Here is a 15,814-nt window from a genome sequence, read left to right as displayed (position 1 = left end):
GGTAATTTAAATATATTTGATAATTTTTTTTCATTAATTATTATTTTGAAATACCTTTACTAATTATTCTATATTCGTATGTTTTTTTAAATTTTATACTGTACAACAAAAATAAAATTCAGTCAAATGCTGTCTTAATGAAATATGTATATGCGATAATAATAATAATATATCGATAGATCCTTAAATCTTTTATGAAGAAATTCTTAAACATAGTATACGTTTCTAAATTTGATTTTATATTGATGAGCAATAATAATTACGGTACCGAAATCTACTTGCACATCTCGATTAAGGGCGGCGTATATAATATGTAATACCATGAACATAGTTATTGCGGTGAGGCGTACCAACCTTTGGTATAATGGCAATGGTTGGGAGAGTCACCCAAAGCTTCAGCGTTTTTACGCAATAATAATAATAATTGCAATAAATATAATAATAACATTTTAGTGTGTGGAAACAGGAAAACATAACGCGTCGCGAGTTCGATGGCTCACCACACGCACCGGAAAAAAATTTGGCCGTAAAGTCGTTTTGATGGGACGAACGTGTAGCGACGTTTTATTGTCTTGTAAACGGGGTCACGCCCGTGGAGGCAGTAGCGTTAACGTAGCGTTCGTCGTAGGCATGTAATAAAAAAAAAAGAGGGGAATTTTGGGTGGTAGCGGTGGTTGAAAAAACATATCGTTTCGAATTCAATAAGATAAAAGGCGAAAAACGTGTTGATGATATACGCGTGTGCGTAAAATATTGAGTATCATATTATGAAAATTGTAAACCTACCACCACCCCTCTAGCGAGTAACAAACACGCGAATAAAGATAATATTTTTTGGTTATAAAAAAAAGTTCACAGCGCCGTTTTTGGCGTGCCATAAATTTCCGATGTTTTTTTTTTAAAGCTCGCGGTGTATATGATGTACTCCTCCATCCCAAAATCCGGCATTGGATCTACTGCCACCACCGTCCACGTGTAGCCAATTTAATTTTCCGTCGTATAAACCATCGCGGCAGAAAAACTCTCTTTTCGGTATAAACTTCTTTATTTCATTTATTTTTTTTTCCGTGTAGGATAAAAACTCATTTTCAGAAAGGTTTAATGAACTGGAGCGGAATTATATGTGTGACATAATAATATTTACGTTGTACGCACCTACCTTAGTATTGGTATATGACGAAAAACTGACTTACATTATAATAATATTGTCTACTCATCCGTGTAGATAAATTATCGACTATTTTATAATTTATTTTATACGCTATAACATTACTGTCATTAAAATATCCGGTACAATATAGTACTGTGGCAAAAATAGAGTTCTAAGTCACCCAAACTCTTATTATTGCACTCAAGAAGTTCAGTAAAATTTGAAAATATAATTTATAAATATTAAAAAAAAAAAAATACTCTAAGGGCTCGAACCGAGTGAAACCCGATTGAGCACGTTTTACTTTTTGTTACACAATTTTGAACATTTCTGGCTCATCAAAGAAACTTTATGTAGTCGAAAAATGAATAAAATTTTTTTTAGGCCACGTTACTAAATTTAGATATTATATAGTATATTTTTCTATCTATCGAGTTAAGACCTCGTAAACTACAACTATGATCTGTTCTAGCGTTTCCCAAACTGTGGTCCTCGGATCCTTAGGGGTCCTCACGTATACTTGAGGGGGTCCGCGGACATTAATTGAAAATACTATAATATACTATATGGTTAATAATTATTATTATTATTTATTATTGATTTTGATTTTTATTTTCATTAAGAGGTCTGTCAAAGAAAAAGTTTGGGAAACACTGATCTATTATATCTGTTTGAAAATCTATGAATTTTAATACAATATGTTTTTTGAGTATATGACAGTCATAGTTTTATATTGAAACATAACTCACACTGGAACTGTTTTTTGTAATAATCAATTTTTTATAAACCTATTTTTGCGCTTCTTATCAACAAGATTATTTAACATTATTTAATAGAAAATCAAAACAGTATGTATAAGACACGAACGAATTACAAACACTCCTGCTTTTCTGTAAACATCCATAGTCCATACTAACCCGATTAAAATTGTTTCCTATCTGCGTCATCGGTACAGTATCTGCACGTATACGAGTAGTAATATATATATACCGAAATGGTCACTGTAGGTATTTAATATTTAGCTATAACCTGTTACTTAAAAGTTCTCAACTCGATAACTCGATACGCTTTGGTGATTACGACTACAGACTGCCTTAATATCATTCTACTTGGAGTACACTTGAAGAGAATCGTCGATTAAGGACACAATTTATATATACTACAAGTACAAGAGATTTACGATGAAACCAATTTTTATAAGTTTCTCTTCGTCGCGTTCATTATATCATTATATTATATTTTTTAAATTCGAAAAGGAAATACATAATATTTTTACGATTACATTGTTGCCGTATACAATATTTTCCGTGTATATAATAATATTATCGTCATAGATAGAATAGTGCAAATGAAATGCATTTCTAAAGAACCTGCATTTTTATTCATTGCTCATCGAAAATGGTAAGTTTCCATCGTAATGTTTAGTAGCTATTATACATGTTTGTTGTATTGTTAGATGTATATATCTATAAAGTTTATTCTGTGTATTATTTTACTATCCTATAGTATTATGATACAAACGTTTTTTTTTATTTTTTTTTCATTTGTTCAAAGTTTATTACGATAATGATGTTGACTACTTCTAGGGAATATATAAAACCACTCACAGTAAATATTTAATTTCACGGCAATCGATTTGGCAGAAAAATACAAAGCGATTAGTCTTTTCTCGCTTTTTCTTCGTTGTTTCGAATGTTTCGCGTACGTTAATCAGTAAAACTACCAACATGTGTACATAGTGGCGCCAATCCTTTTGTTCATGTATTACGATCACCACAAGTTCTATTTTGGGTGGTGTAGGGTGTATTATCAACCTACCTAGAACCCGATACCTATTAGGCATTATCGATTGTTTTTTTTCATACATAGTTTTTCTTTCCAAATGTTAGTAATAAACTAATATATAGGTAATAGTAGATCGTTTCGTATTGCAATTGTTGTTAATATTATTTTATTATTTTGTAATCATTGTATCTTTGATATTTATATATTAACTCACATAGAGTCAGTATATTTAGTTATATAGCTGTTATTTATTGTGTGAACAATATAACTTGATACACATTATTTTAATGTTATACTAATTTAATTTCTGAAAATAGAGTGAAAAATAAAAGGTTTTTTGATTTATTTAATAGAAAATTAAAAATTTGAATCAAAGAAAGTCGTATGAGGATTTGTGTTTAAAAAAATGTTGGCAGTGGTCCACGAATTAATTATGAATAATATTACCATATAAGGCAAATCAAATTCAGCGCAACCGTGTAGTGTGTGTGTACGCGTGTACGGATTTCATCGAATATTCTATATTACTAGACCGCATCATAAATTGTTAAATCCATGTTTGACCGACACAGCAGCGATATTATGTAACTACCTCATATTATTACGTGATGTAAACAAACAACGATGGTGGTATAATAATATTATGATTTTGCGAAAATATTGACGTCATAACGGACGTTAATAGTTGCATTATTTACCGAATATAAAGATATAGGTAATTATTATCAACTTGTTTAAGGCATTTAATTCCAATACAATAAATTGTATGGTGTCGCGTAAAGGTTAACGTGATTCTATTATAAATTATAAATGTCCACTTCCCAAGTAGTGCTACATTTGAGAGATATACACACACAACAATCCGAAATGATTATTGATTTATAATCAGAGTATTTTCTTATACGAAGTTAGTATATGCACACATAATACTCTCCTCTTATGTTCATATCATTGCACTAAACGTATAATTTAAGTATAAAATCTTATCACTGATCATATGAATCGATTAAAACAAGTATAATTAAAATATATACTCACCGTAGTTTAAAATGAGACGTTTTGACGCAACGGTTCTATCAATGAATAATATTCATTTTAAAAGCGTTCATGATACTGTTCAACGGGAATATCGTTTGAATGGAATCTGATTTTTTTTTTTTTTAACACGAAAAAGTCGATAATATTACGCTTGTTATTGGTATTATTATGAAACTATCAGAGTATCAAAACGAAATAGACGTCAGCCCAATCGCAATTTGCCAGTTCAACGAGCTGTAGCGCTCAAAATTTTATTTGCAATTTTTCGCATTCGCCCGTGATGCCGTAGCGTTAGGGGGATGATCCCGCCGGTCGATAAAAATAATAATACACTCTCAACCGCCTATAATAGTCAAATACGATATACTATGGCGTATAATATCAGCTGCATCCGAGGGATTACTTGAAAATCGTGATGCGCCATGCTGCAATATCACACGGTGTCCTACTTATAGTATATTATACGCTTATGTTATACAAACAACGTGATGTTATCATAATATCATGTACGCGTACAATGTTAGTATTTTGACTATTAATTATTACGCCACACGATGTAATAATAATATAATGGACATAACGTACGAAGGGGAAATACACGTCAGGAACGGTAACTAGGTAATTGATATACTAATCCGATGTGGACCTCGCAGAACATAATAATAATGGCCGACCGAGCGGCACATCGCGATCGAGATCGACCGTGTGGTGCCAGCTGAGACTTTGTCTAGGGGTTTTCGTTATGACCGTGATGTATGTCTCTTTGCATTGCATGTATAATACCTACCTACGTTTCATTGAAATACTGTAACGCTTTACAAATATATATTATATACACGACGAGGATGGTAATCATGTGTTGATCTGTTTTTTTTGTGTGATGTTCGCAGGAAGCCGAGAGTGCGATCGCTGCGATGAACGGTCAATGGCTAGGCAGCAGGAGCATAAGGACAAATTGGGCGACCAGAAAACCACCGACGTTAAAAACCGACTGTAAGTACATCGAATAGTAACTTAAATATTTTATTATATTATTATTGTAGTTATATGAATATTCGCCTTTAAATTTTATTATTTATATAAATATTATGGTAATATTTCATGTAACATGTATTGTTGTTGTTTCTTTCGATCCGTTGCCACCAAATTGTTACTCGTCGGCTATACATTTCAGTACCTTCTTACATATATACCGTTAAGGGTGGGATGGGTACAAAAGTAAAGGGGTGTTTCTGGAGGGTCTTAAGGCCCCGTTAGTATCCCGCGGGAGTTTCCCGTGCCAAAGTCTTTTGTGTGTGCGCAGCCCCGCCAGGGTTGCACTTCATTATTCATATCGTAACCAATCAAACAGGTCAAGGCGGCGGAGGCGGCCGACAGTGCAGGCATATATTTTACGTAATTTGTTCTAACAAAGTTACCAGAATTAAACGGAAATTAAATGCCCGTCGGATGTAGGTATATATATTATGAACAATAATATAATATTGCAGTAATGCAGTGTGTACTGCGAAAAGAAGAACGACATTTTTTTTTATTATTATTATTATCAAATGCCATTAGATACAGTACCTAGTACGAGATCTCTAGAAGTCGTGGAATGGGAAAAATATGAACATCACGCCATCCGGCTACGTGGGGCGACGCCGACGCTCTCGCGTCATCGCATCGTCCTCTTACCGCGGGGAAAACTGATTGATTCTAGTTGACGTCCGCGCGTTGAGTAAAAACTCTACCGTCATTTATCCATGTCAAATCGTATTCCGTCTCCGCGCGCACTTCTCACCTATATCTGTGGGTAAGACGAAGGAAAAAATATGTGTCAGATATCCCAAGGCGATTCACGGCTGCCACGCCGGCGGGCTGTGTACACATAATATATAATAATATGTGAATACTCTTCAGGCTACATTACTGCAGCGTATTTGTGTTGAAATTCAAACGGCACATGAGCGCTGTCAGATCCCATTGAAATTAAATCAAACCCGTGTAAAATATTCTGTTCCGTTTTCGTTTAGACGGCCCGACTTTGATGGGAACGTTTCTTCTTAAAACTCCACGGTTTTGGCATGAACAACGTCTTTTATATTTTGTTTAATATGATTTTACAACATCATATCGAATTGCTTGGACCCGACTCATAATCAAACACGTAATACGTTCAGTACGAGTTTACAGTGATAAAATATACTCGTATTGTTATATAATAGTTAGGTTAATGAAATTACATTGAATAGGATTTGTGTGTTTTTTTTTTCAGTAATCATTATTATGGTTTTAATAATTTAGACTATATGGAATAAATTTATTTTGTACAAAAATATATTTTGTCGCGTACTTTCAATATATTCGTTGCAGCTTTTTAAACGGATTATATGGATAAATGAATTTAATGATAAGCGGTATATTAGTGTAAGTGGCCAAAACGTTTACATTGTAGATATTGTCTGACCGAGAAAATAAACGGTCATCAGAAAACACGTATCAAACAAATCAAATCCATTTATTAGTATGATATAGATGCATATGTTTAAAAATAAGTTAAACGGAGATATATTATTTGGAACAATATCAAGCTAAATAATCTATATTGTCGTAAATTGTTTACGAGCAACTATCGAACAAATGGTGTTAAGATCGAAGTTAATTAACATATCAAAATGTTATTTTGAAAAAAACATTTTTAATGATTTTCCGCGTGCAATACAATATGCACAAAATTCACAATATACCTTGTACCGTTTGTTTGCATTTTATACATGACGACATAAACGTTCTGTCGTTGTTGTCGTCATCTTCCACCTCATCCATCTTCGTGCACTCACGAGTGTTGTTACGATTGGAGGACGTGCTTCAAAAAATTACGACGACCCGCACGTATTACGTCTCGTCGCGTGCAATTTATACGATAATAATATATTATAAGTATTATCATTATATTTTTGACCTCAGTGCTCCGGTTATGTATAGATCTAGTAGAACCAAGTACAATAACTAAAATGTTATTCCCAAATACACTTCCTTGAAGTTACTCATGAATTTCCTACTTATATTGTTTTCAATGCATAGGTAGTATTAAAAAATCGATTGCAAAATATACCGTGCTTTTTTTTTTTAAGAATTCTAATTTTAGGTGATATTAAATCAGCAATTACCTACTAATAGCATATAATAAGGTTATTTTAATTTTAATAGTTAGGTACTATATTTAAAAGCAACATATAACTACAATGACGACTATTATACCGTTATGAAGTAAGCAGTTATTACATCAAAAAGTATTAAAGTTTACGAAAATATTTTTTTACGTCGTTTGAATGAATTATAAAACTTCATTAAGGCAAAAAAATATACGGAGTTGTTAATATTTTTTTTATCATTGTAATTGTTTAAGTTTTTAATTTTCTGAATGACAACATTCATTTTGTATGTTATACACGAAGCAGTATATAGTTCCGAGAATTTCGGTATACGAGTATAATAAAAATTAAATTGCGAATGAGTAATTAATTAGTTATAAATTAAAAGTATTTAAAGTTTAGAACGGAGTGGCATGGGGATACCCCACAAAATGTTTATATTATATTTAGATCGTCTAAACTTTTAACACGCATAACTAATTAATTATACTCGTTCAAAATTCGATTTTTATACATAAAAGTTTTCAGAAATCTAAAGTCACAAACAAATATAAAAATGTTTTTACCATTAAATAATAAAAACAAATATCAGATTATTTTCACCATTGAATAATAACATAATCGATCATTCTGTTGTCAGCGGTTTAGGAGTTAGAATAACATGGTATTTGTGCGATTTATCGTAAAAATCATATTACAACAGTATTTAAAACTTTTATTTATACATATAACTCAGTGGCTGAAAACAGATTTACATTTTTAAAAACTTATATAGGTATTTGATACTCTAATCTCCACTGAATCACCTGTGATTCAACTCGAGTAAAAATAAATAAACTAAGGTTACCCAGGGACAAATCGGTAAAATATAATGTAACAGCTATAATGCGCCACCGCTGCTCATAGCGAAAATCTACAGGAAACGGTCGAAATCCAGTTAATTCTTAACCGACGGTTATCGTAATATTATAACAATAACAACGGCGTCGACGGGTCGTGTATATTAATTAGTCGAGACTCGAAGAGCATTTGAATAATTGATTCAAATGGCTATGGCGGACGTTCATAACGCGGGTATAATAATAATAGTTATAATAATAATAATAATTATTATTATTATTAGGTACCATATTAAACAGGTAAACAACGGACACACAACCGCGGGCGCAAGTACTGCAGCTGTTACTGAAAGCGGACTTTACACTATTGGGGTACATCTTACGCATACACATTCATTCAAATATTAGTAGTGTTGATTCAACTACATAATTCGTCTAGATGCATTTTTCTAGCATTTTATATAATTTAATAAATCGTTATTTTTTAAATGATATCATTAAAATATGTCTGTAATTATTCTAAAAATCGATTCAATTGTTATGAATTACTGCAGATAAAGTAGTGTTTAAATAATAAATGAGTAATGTGTAATGCATAGGTTCACCTATAATTAAATTATAAAACTATAATTTATTTAAATATTTTTTTTTTCAAAACAAAAAAATTATTACGCACTGTTTATACATTGTTTTCTATTTTCTAATAAAGATCTTCAAAAGTATGAATAAGAACCTTAGAATAATATTATGCATTTTTTTATATGACATTAAAAGTCTTCTTTAACGAAAATTATACACATATATGCAAGGATGATAAAGATTTCATAAGGATTTGCATATTATATTACATTAGATTGTATATATTAGCCGCACGTTAAAACGGGTCAAATAAAAATATATACTCATATTATATTAAAACTTGTCGGTGGCAGATGGAATTAAATTTGTACATCTTGTTTGCTCTTTTTAATGTGCACGTCGCCATTAATTGTCTTTCACGGGGAAATATAATAATATACTCGATTAAAATGTGAGTTTTAATCACTATACAACATGTTAAATGGAAAAAATGTGGTATTACAACGATTTTAATTTTAATAAATTGAGAAAATTTTTTAACCAATTGAGTACGTATTTGGCGTAAAAAAATAATTTTTCTATTTAAAAGACTTTAAAATTACCCGTACTTTTTTTCATACAGAGTATACATGGGCATATTATTTTTATAAACACATACACTATTTTTTATTTTAATTACGTGAATGTACTTGACACTTTTTCCTTAACACTATGTGCCGGTCGTATTCGTTGCAGCTGCAGCCGTCAGGACGACACGCGCTATTTATATTGTCCGCACGCATACAAGTATAACACATTATAATATTAGTATAGTTAGTTTAATTCAATGTGAAAATATATTTTATTCTTACACCCTGATCAGAATAAATTGTAATTTATTCATGTTATAAAAACGGTGACGTTGACGTACCTATTTAATATGAGATTGTGACCATCTGCCATTGTATACTATAATATAATACGTCTGCGATAATTAACGGGTATGGATGAGCCATGCAAGTTATAATAAAATACTTTATTCCAAACAGTGACGAATTTTGGGATTTAGTTTATGCATTTTTGAGTACGTGTATGTGTATGTTTGATCTGAAGGTATATATTTTTCATAGCTTACTAAACAGTATTCCATTTTTTTAATTCTTAGACTTGACTCATCTAATTCATCAATGATTTCATCTACATTCTACAATATACATTTGAGATTATGGTAACACAATAATATCATATGGCCAACCAATTTGGTCTATTTTTTCCAGTAAGAAATCATAGCAAATTTAGATAAAGTTATTAGTTATTATCTATAATAATTATTGACGATTTTTTTGTTCATAATATATATTTAATTATATAACTCTACATGTATAGAATATTCCATACTTATTCATTCCGAATCAACATTAAGCATTTGAAAGTTATTTGTTATTGTTATTTATCAATTATTTGTTATCCATCTATGAACAGTTAATATTTTATTTAAATGCAAACAATTTTGTTAAAAAAAAAAAATCAATGGTCATCTATTGACTATTTCCCCAACCTCCTTTAAATACGTTGCTGGCTTCAAAGCCTCGGGGTTCTAAAATTCATCTGAAATACCCACAGTGACAGTTTTGATAACAAAACATGGTTGGAGCTGTTTTATTATATTCTCCAAGACTTCTCTCTCTATATATATAGGTATTTCAATTTATTTCTTTTTTTTTGAAACGATTTACATGTTTTTCTTTAATAATTCCAAATGTCACGGCAATATTATCGATTTTGTTTATTTTTAGAGGATATTTCACGAATAGAGGTACCGGAAAATGAAAATAATAACATCTTGTATACATTTTCTTTTTCCCGTATTTTCCATTCCGCTTGCTCAGACATTTTACTTCTTCGTTGTCGTACTACGACAATCATGGCCCACGGGTGTAACTGTTGATTCAAGTGTGTTCCAGCGTTTGTTCGAAAAGCTGTATTCGCTTATGGAGGGTTTCGCGAGGAAAATGGAATAGCAGTAGGTAACAAAAACAACACAATATATTTTCAGCCCCCGCAATATTTGCGGGAAATTAGTTTTTAAACAATATATCTCCCATCTGATAGGGAACATATTGCAAAGGTAATCTGAACCGAAATTATATTTTTGTTTTCATTCAATTTAATGTTACCGTTGTTGTAGTAGTTCTTTCCCCGCCTGTATTATTTATATTCCGAATTAATTTCGAAATGTAGTAATGACTTGTTTCAATTCAGTTCACGACCTGTATATTTTTGTAAACGAAATAAAACTTTAACCACTAGCCACGGTTCCGCCAGACTGGAAAAATATAAACACGAATCATATGGAAAAATAATTTAATCAACATTTTTGTTTTTCTTGCGTGTTGTGTTTTTCGTCCACCGCTTTTACAAAAGAATCTATATTTCTGTGCATAGATAATAAAAACACACATTTGCGTACATTACTTGTCTAAACTCTGTTTTTTAAGTATAAATAGGTTATATGTTTCAAAATGACGTAACCAAATGCGCGTTTGGTTGCCTACTTTTTGTTCGATATGGCGAACGTCCACGTGTGCCCCAAATTCTACGTAGTTGCCTATTGCGCAGTACCTATACAGTATTATAATATTTACACACATTTGATTCTGTAAAGTATAAACTCGAATACACAATAATTGTAGTATTTTAATATCCGAATTCGTGAAATTATCTCTGCGAAATATGGTTGTTTTTAAAACGTTTCTATTAATGTTGAAATATAATGAAAAGTTTAATTTATGATCAAATTTGAGGAGAAAAGGGAATATCTTTTAATTAATAGAAGCGAATATAATTAAAACATAGTGTAGTATTATAGACACGGAAAATATGTATGCATATTTTTAAAAGTACATAAAATATCCCTTCTCTAGCCTAAAATAACATTGCTAGTTACGTCATTCTGAAACATACTGTATAATTAATGTATAAATTCGGTACATTATGTTTTTGTACGTATATATTATATAATATATATATATATTAAAAATATTATATATATATATATGTTTATCATAACATGACTTTCCTTCTGTTTAATTATTCTGTTATTTATTTGAAAATGTAAAACTATACTTGGGATTAGTGTTCATGTATTACACTAATACATAAAACCTAACATTTTTGTTCAATGTATAATATTGTATAATAATATTATTATTGTAAGAATAGCTATTATCAAATTTCTAACGTATTTTTACCATAAATTATTGGTTTTAAACCATTATTTAGATTAAATAACTATAAAAAAAAACAACGTACACATTAATTATATTATTATATTATTATTCTCTCAACTCACGAATATATTTAAATTGTACGTGACAACGGTTTCGGAATTTGGTAAGAAAATAAATGTTACATTTTAATGATATAAAACGCTAATATTTTATAAAATTAAAGTACATCAGACAATGTGACGATACGAGTAGTCGTCTGGGTCGCAGAGGTAAGTCTGGTTTAAGTATATACCATAAGTTTAAACGAAGTTCACCCCTGTAACTCCCTGTGTCTTTTGTAAGTCTATTATAATCAGAAAACTGTTGTAGGGGAGTAGGGTTAGAAAATATATGTGTGCGTGGGACAAATAACGTTAGACACGCGAATGCGAATTGACGTGTAAATATATTTATAAATCCCACTCATTTTCCCGTAGTTTTTTTTTTATGTATATGATAAATGACTCATTATTTTTCCCCTATATTTTTTAGCATTTTTTTTTTACCTTCGGAAATTCCGTATCCGGTTTCCTTGGCTAATTGTGGCTAAGTTATTCTTGATTTTTTGGAACGAAAAGGTTCGGGGTAAAGACAAGCAAATTAAATAATGGAAATGTGACTGGTAGGGGAGCAACATATTATAATTTATATAATATATTGTATATAACAAAAAGTAAAAATATCGTTTGTTTGAACTCACATACATACCTATTATACAAGCACGTATAGCCGTTTTGGTCGATACTGTTAGTAAAGTATACAAAATTATTAAATAATAATATGTAACAATATTTAAAATATTATTTTTGTCTGTCATATTTTATCGTTTTACAAAAAATTAAGAAATTAATGTTATTTTTATTAATTTTGTTAATTATATCATATGTACCTTTTCAAAAATCTTATAATACGTTTGATGATTCACGTTAATTTAAAGTTATCCATTTTCATTTTTCATTAACAGTTATTGAAATTTCTTAATGTTCTAAAGATTTGGTGTAGGGTAGTTTATGATCTAAACTATATGTGACGTCGTTAAAGAAATGAAAATAATTTAATTTTTGTTTAGGAAGTTTAGGTACACACAACTTTATTATTGTAACTTGTATTGTATTTTATCGGTGAAATATATAATGATTCGTCCACTTGTTAGATTACTTTTAATGAGCACGTTGCACATTGCACGTATTACCAAATATTATTGTATATTTCAATTGTAACATGATATTTTTACTAAAATAGATTTTCAAAGTAGTTAAATTGTACAGACTTTAATATATTATGTTTAATCGAATTGAAAAACATATATATTCTTAAAAGTAAATTAGATTTTGTTTATGACAACAATTCTTATAATACGATCTAAAAATGATGAAATATATTTACCTACCATTGACATTTGAAGTAAAGCTTCAAGATATTTAATTTACTCCCTCTCTTTCACCATTAAAAGTATATTTAATATTTCAATACGTCATATGCTTTACTTTATACTATGTTATATTAATCTTCAAAAAATATATACATTTAAAATAACAGAACTCAATAAAAATACTTGGTTATAGTTTTTTTTCTTGTATTTTCATTTTATAAATGTTTATTTTCCTCCATATTTTTATGTGATATTTTCAAACGCATTATTATTTTTAAAACTATTTGTCAAATCAATAAAAATGCAATGAATATTTAAATCGTCTTTTGAGGCTGAACTACCAAAGGCTTCAGAGATTTCTGAATTAACATTTGTCCGGCTATCATTTTAGTATTAAATTATATTTCAAAGTGGAAAGTTGTGTTTGTTACGACCTACGAGACCAGAAAAGGGTTTCGGTGTTTCAGAGAACCTCCCGATGCGACTGTGGTGCACACGGTGACATTAAAATAAGTCACTGCTTTGTTGTTCTCGGTGATAATATAATAATATATTAGGTACATTTGGTAATTTTTCGTCAATTTTTCTCTCGACCTAGTTTCATGTTTTAAGATAATTTAATTTAGATATTCTGTGCCTTTAATAGTTTAATAACTGGTAGGTACTCTGCAACAAATTTTCGGTTGCTTGTAAAATGAGTAAAAAATAAAATAAAACGTTAAAAATGTATTCTTAGTTCGACGAAAATATTTTTGAAACAAAATTAAGTTTACTTGGAAAACAGATAATTATCTTGGTCAAAGTAAATGTTCAAAGTGTAAGTTTAAAATTCATTTTGCAGTTACCATTTTAATTAATTATTTAGTCCACAAACAATACAAATGCGTATTATTCAGTGTTTGAGATTAAAAAGCACTAATTTAAACAAACGATTTTTTGTACATACCTACATATAAATGAAAACAAATAAGTGCATAATTATAATTTAGTCCTGACGTTTTCTCATCGTTTGATATGATATTTAATAAAAAAAAACTGCAATCAACAGATGGATAGAAGCGTTAATATACAGACGGATAAAGGCGTTTAATTTAACGTAGTAGTAATATATAAAAACGCGATGCAGGTACAATTGTAAATGTATTAGAACAAAATTAATATAAAAAAAAAAACCAGACAGCTGTGCTAGGTTGAATTATGTCTTCGACTGTACAATATTATGTTCTGCTGAGAAAAAAAAACACCAATAAGGTCGAACTATGATGTGTATACTGTGTAATAGACTATAATATATACGTCACGTCACTGGGGTGAATATCATGAGAGTTTATTCGCCGAAATTTGTTTTGGGGGATATAAAAATAAATAAATAAAACAAACGTTTAATCTCGACCCGAAACGTTGGCGCCTAAAATGTCTGTCTGCCGTTTCGAATTTATGTTCCATATGTTTTTGCCAAATTCACCCCGCTCCGCTGTATTATACAGTTTCTTACCCCACCAATCACCGCCGAACCGCTGCCACCACTACCGTACCACTTTCTCGTCGCCCAAACGTTACACGAGCTTAACCGCCAATCCATCATGCAGTTATCATAACGAACAATCGTACATCCATCACCGCAATTACTTAAACATAGATCCTGTCCGTCGTGCGTAAAAAAAAAATAAACTTTCAGAGTTTTTTCTTTATATAATAATATACACCAGAACGCGTACTTATGACGGCTGGAGCGGCGGCGGCGGAGTGACAACAATCCCGAAAGAAAAACGTTTGATTCGATCTCGTGATGGAGCACAGTTTTGTGAGGCATGTGGGTATGATAATATAATAATATATAATATTATACACTCAGCCGTCACAGTGACACGTAGCTTGTGTACATGTTAATTATTTTTAATAATAATTGTACGTCACGAGCTATACGCTCCTGTGTACGGTGCGGTAGGTGAATTTTACTTCTCAAATAATAATAGTAATAATAGTAACAATAATATAATCTACGCTTTCATCAACGTTCCTGGTGAAGTGGTTGACGGGGGTACTCGGTCAAAAAGCAAACATAACCAGCGCGCGTATTGTTGTCGCTTGTTATTTTCACTGCAAATGTCCCTTCGTCCGCCGTACTTTACGCAGCCGTCACGTCACCTCTGAGCGACCGACTGCTCGTGACTATATATTATATACACGTACACATTTATGTATACGCGCGGTTTGTGATTGCTACCTAATATTTACATTTCTAATATACCAAAACTCGGTCATATGGAGGGGGAGAGTTGAGTTGGATAGCGGCAGCTCGAGGATGCGCCTTTAACCTACACTTGGATGGGGTAGAGGCCGTTTGCTCTGTGTCGGTCCGACTCGCCCTTTTTGCAGCAATCTAGTTAATTGGTTGCGATTACCTACGATACGATTCGTATGGGCAGCCGAGAAATAAAACTGATACGTCACGCGCTCGCGTTACGGGGTGTGTGTCTTGACGTCAAGTGAAGAATATAGTTTAATTATTTCATCAAAATAATAATCGTTTATGTCCTATCGTACATTATTTATGAATCACGCACAGTTTACACAACACAATAGTAAATAATAAATACGTTTATAATTAAGGTTCGGACTTCTTACATTTGCATGTTTCTTTTCGTGATATTAATATAATGCTC

The 15,814-nt window shown here is 31.0% G+C and overlaps 1 protein-coding gene across 1 annotated transcript in view; it reads left to right on the top strand.

Annotated features, from left to right (window-relative positions):
* The window catches only part of LOC132918297 (nucleolysin TIAR-like), a 333,029-nt gene that overhangs the window by 289,824 nt on the left and 27,391 nt on the right, over nt 1–15,814 (top strand). Inside the window, 1 exon segment of the mRNA XM_060979461.1 lies at nt 4,864–4,966. Within this exon segment, the coding sequence (XP_060835444.1) occupies nt 4,864–4,966 (103 nt within the window).

The sequence above is a fragment of the Rhopalosiphum padi genome, chromosome 1 (assembly GCF_020882245.1).
Source record: "Rhopalosiphum padi isolate XX-2018 chromosome 1, ASM2088224v1, whole genome shotgun sequence".
In the NCBI taxonomy this organism is placed as follows: domain Eukaryota; kingdom Metazoa; phylum Arthropoda; class Insecta; order Hemiptera; family Aphididae; genus Rhopalosiphum; species Rhopalosiphum padi.
The sequence above is the reverse complement of the archived record's forward strand: the minus strand, read 5'-3'. Positions and strand labels throughout refer to the sequence as shown.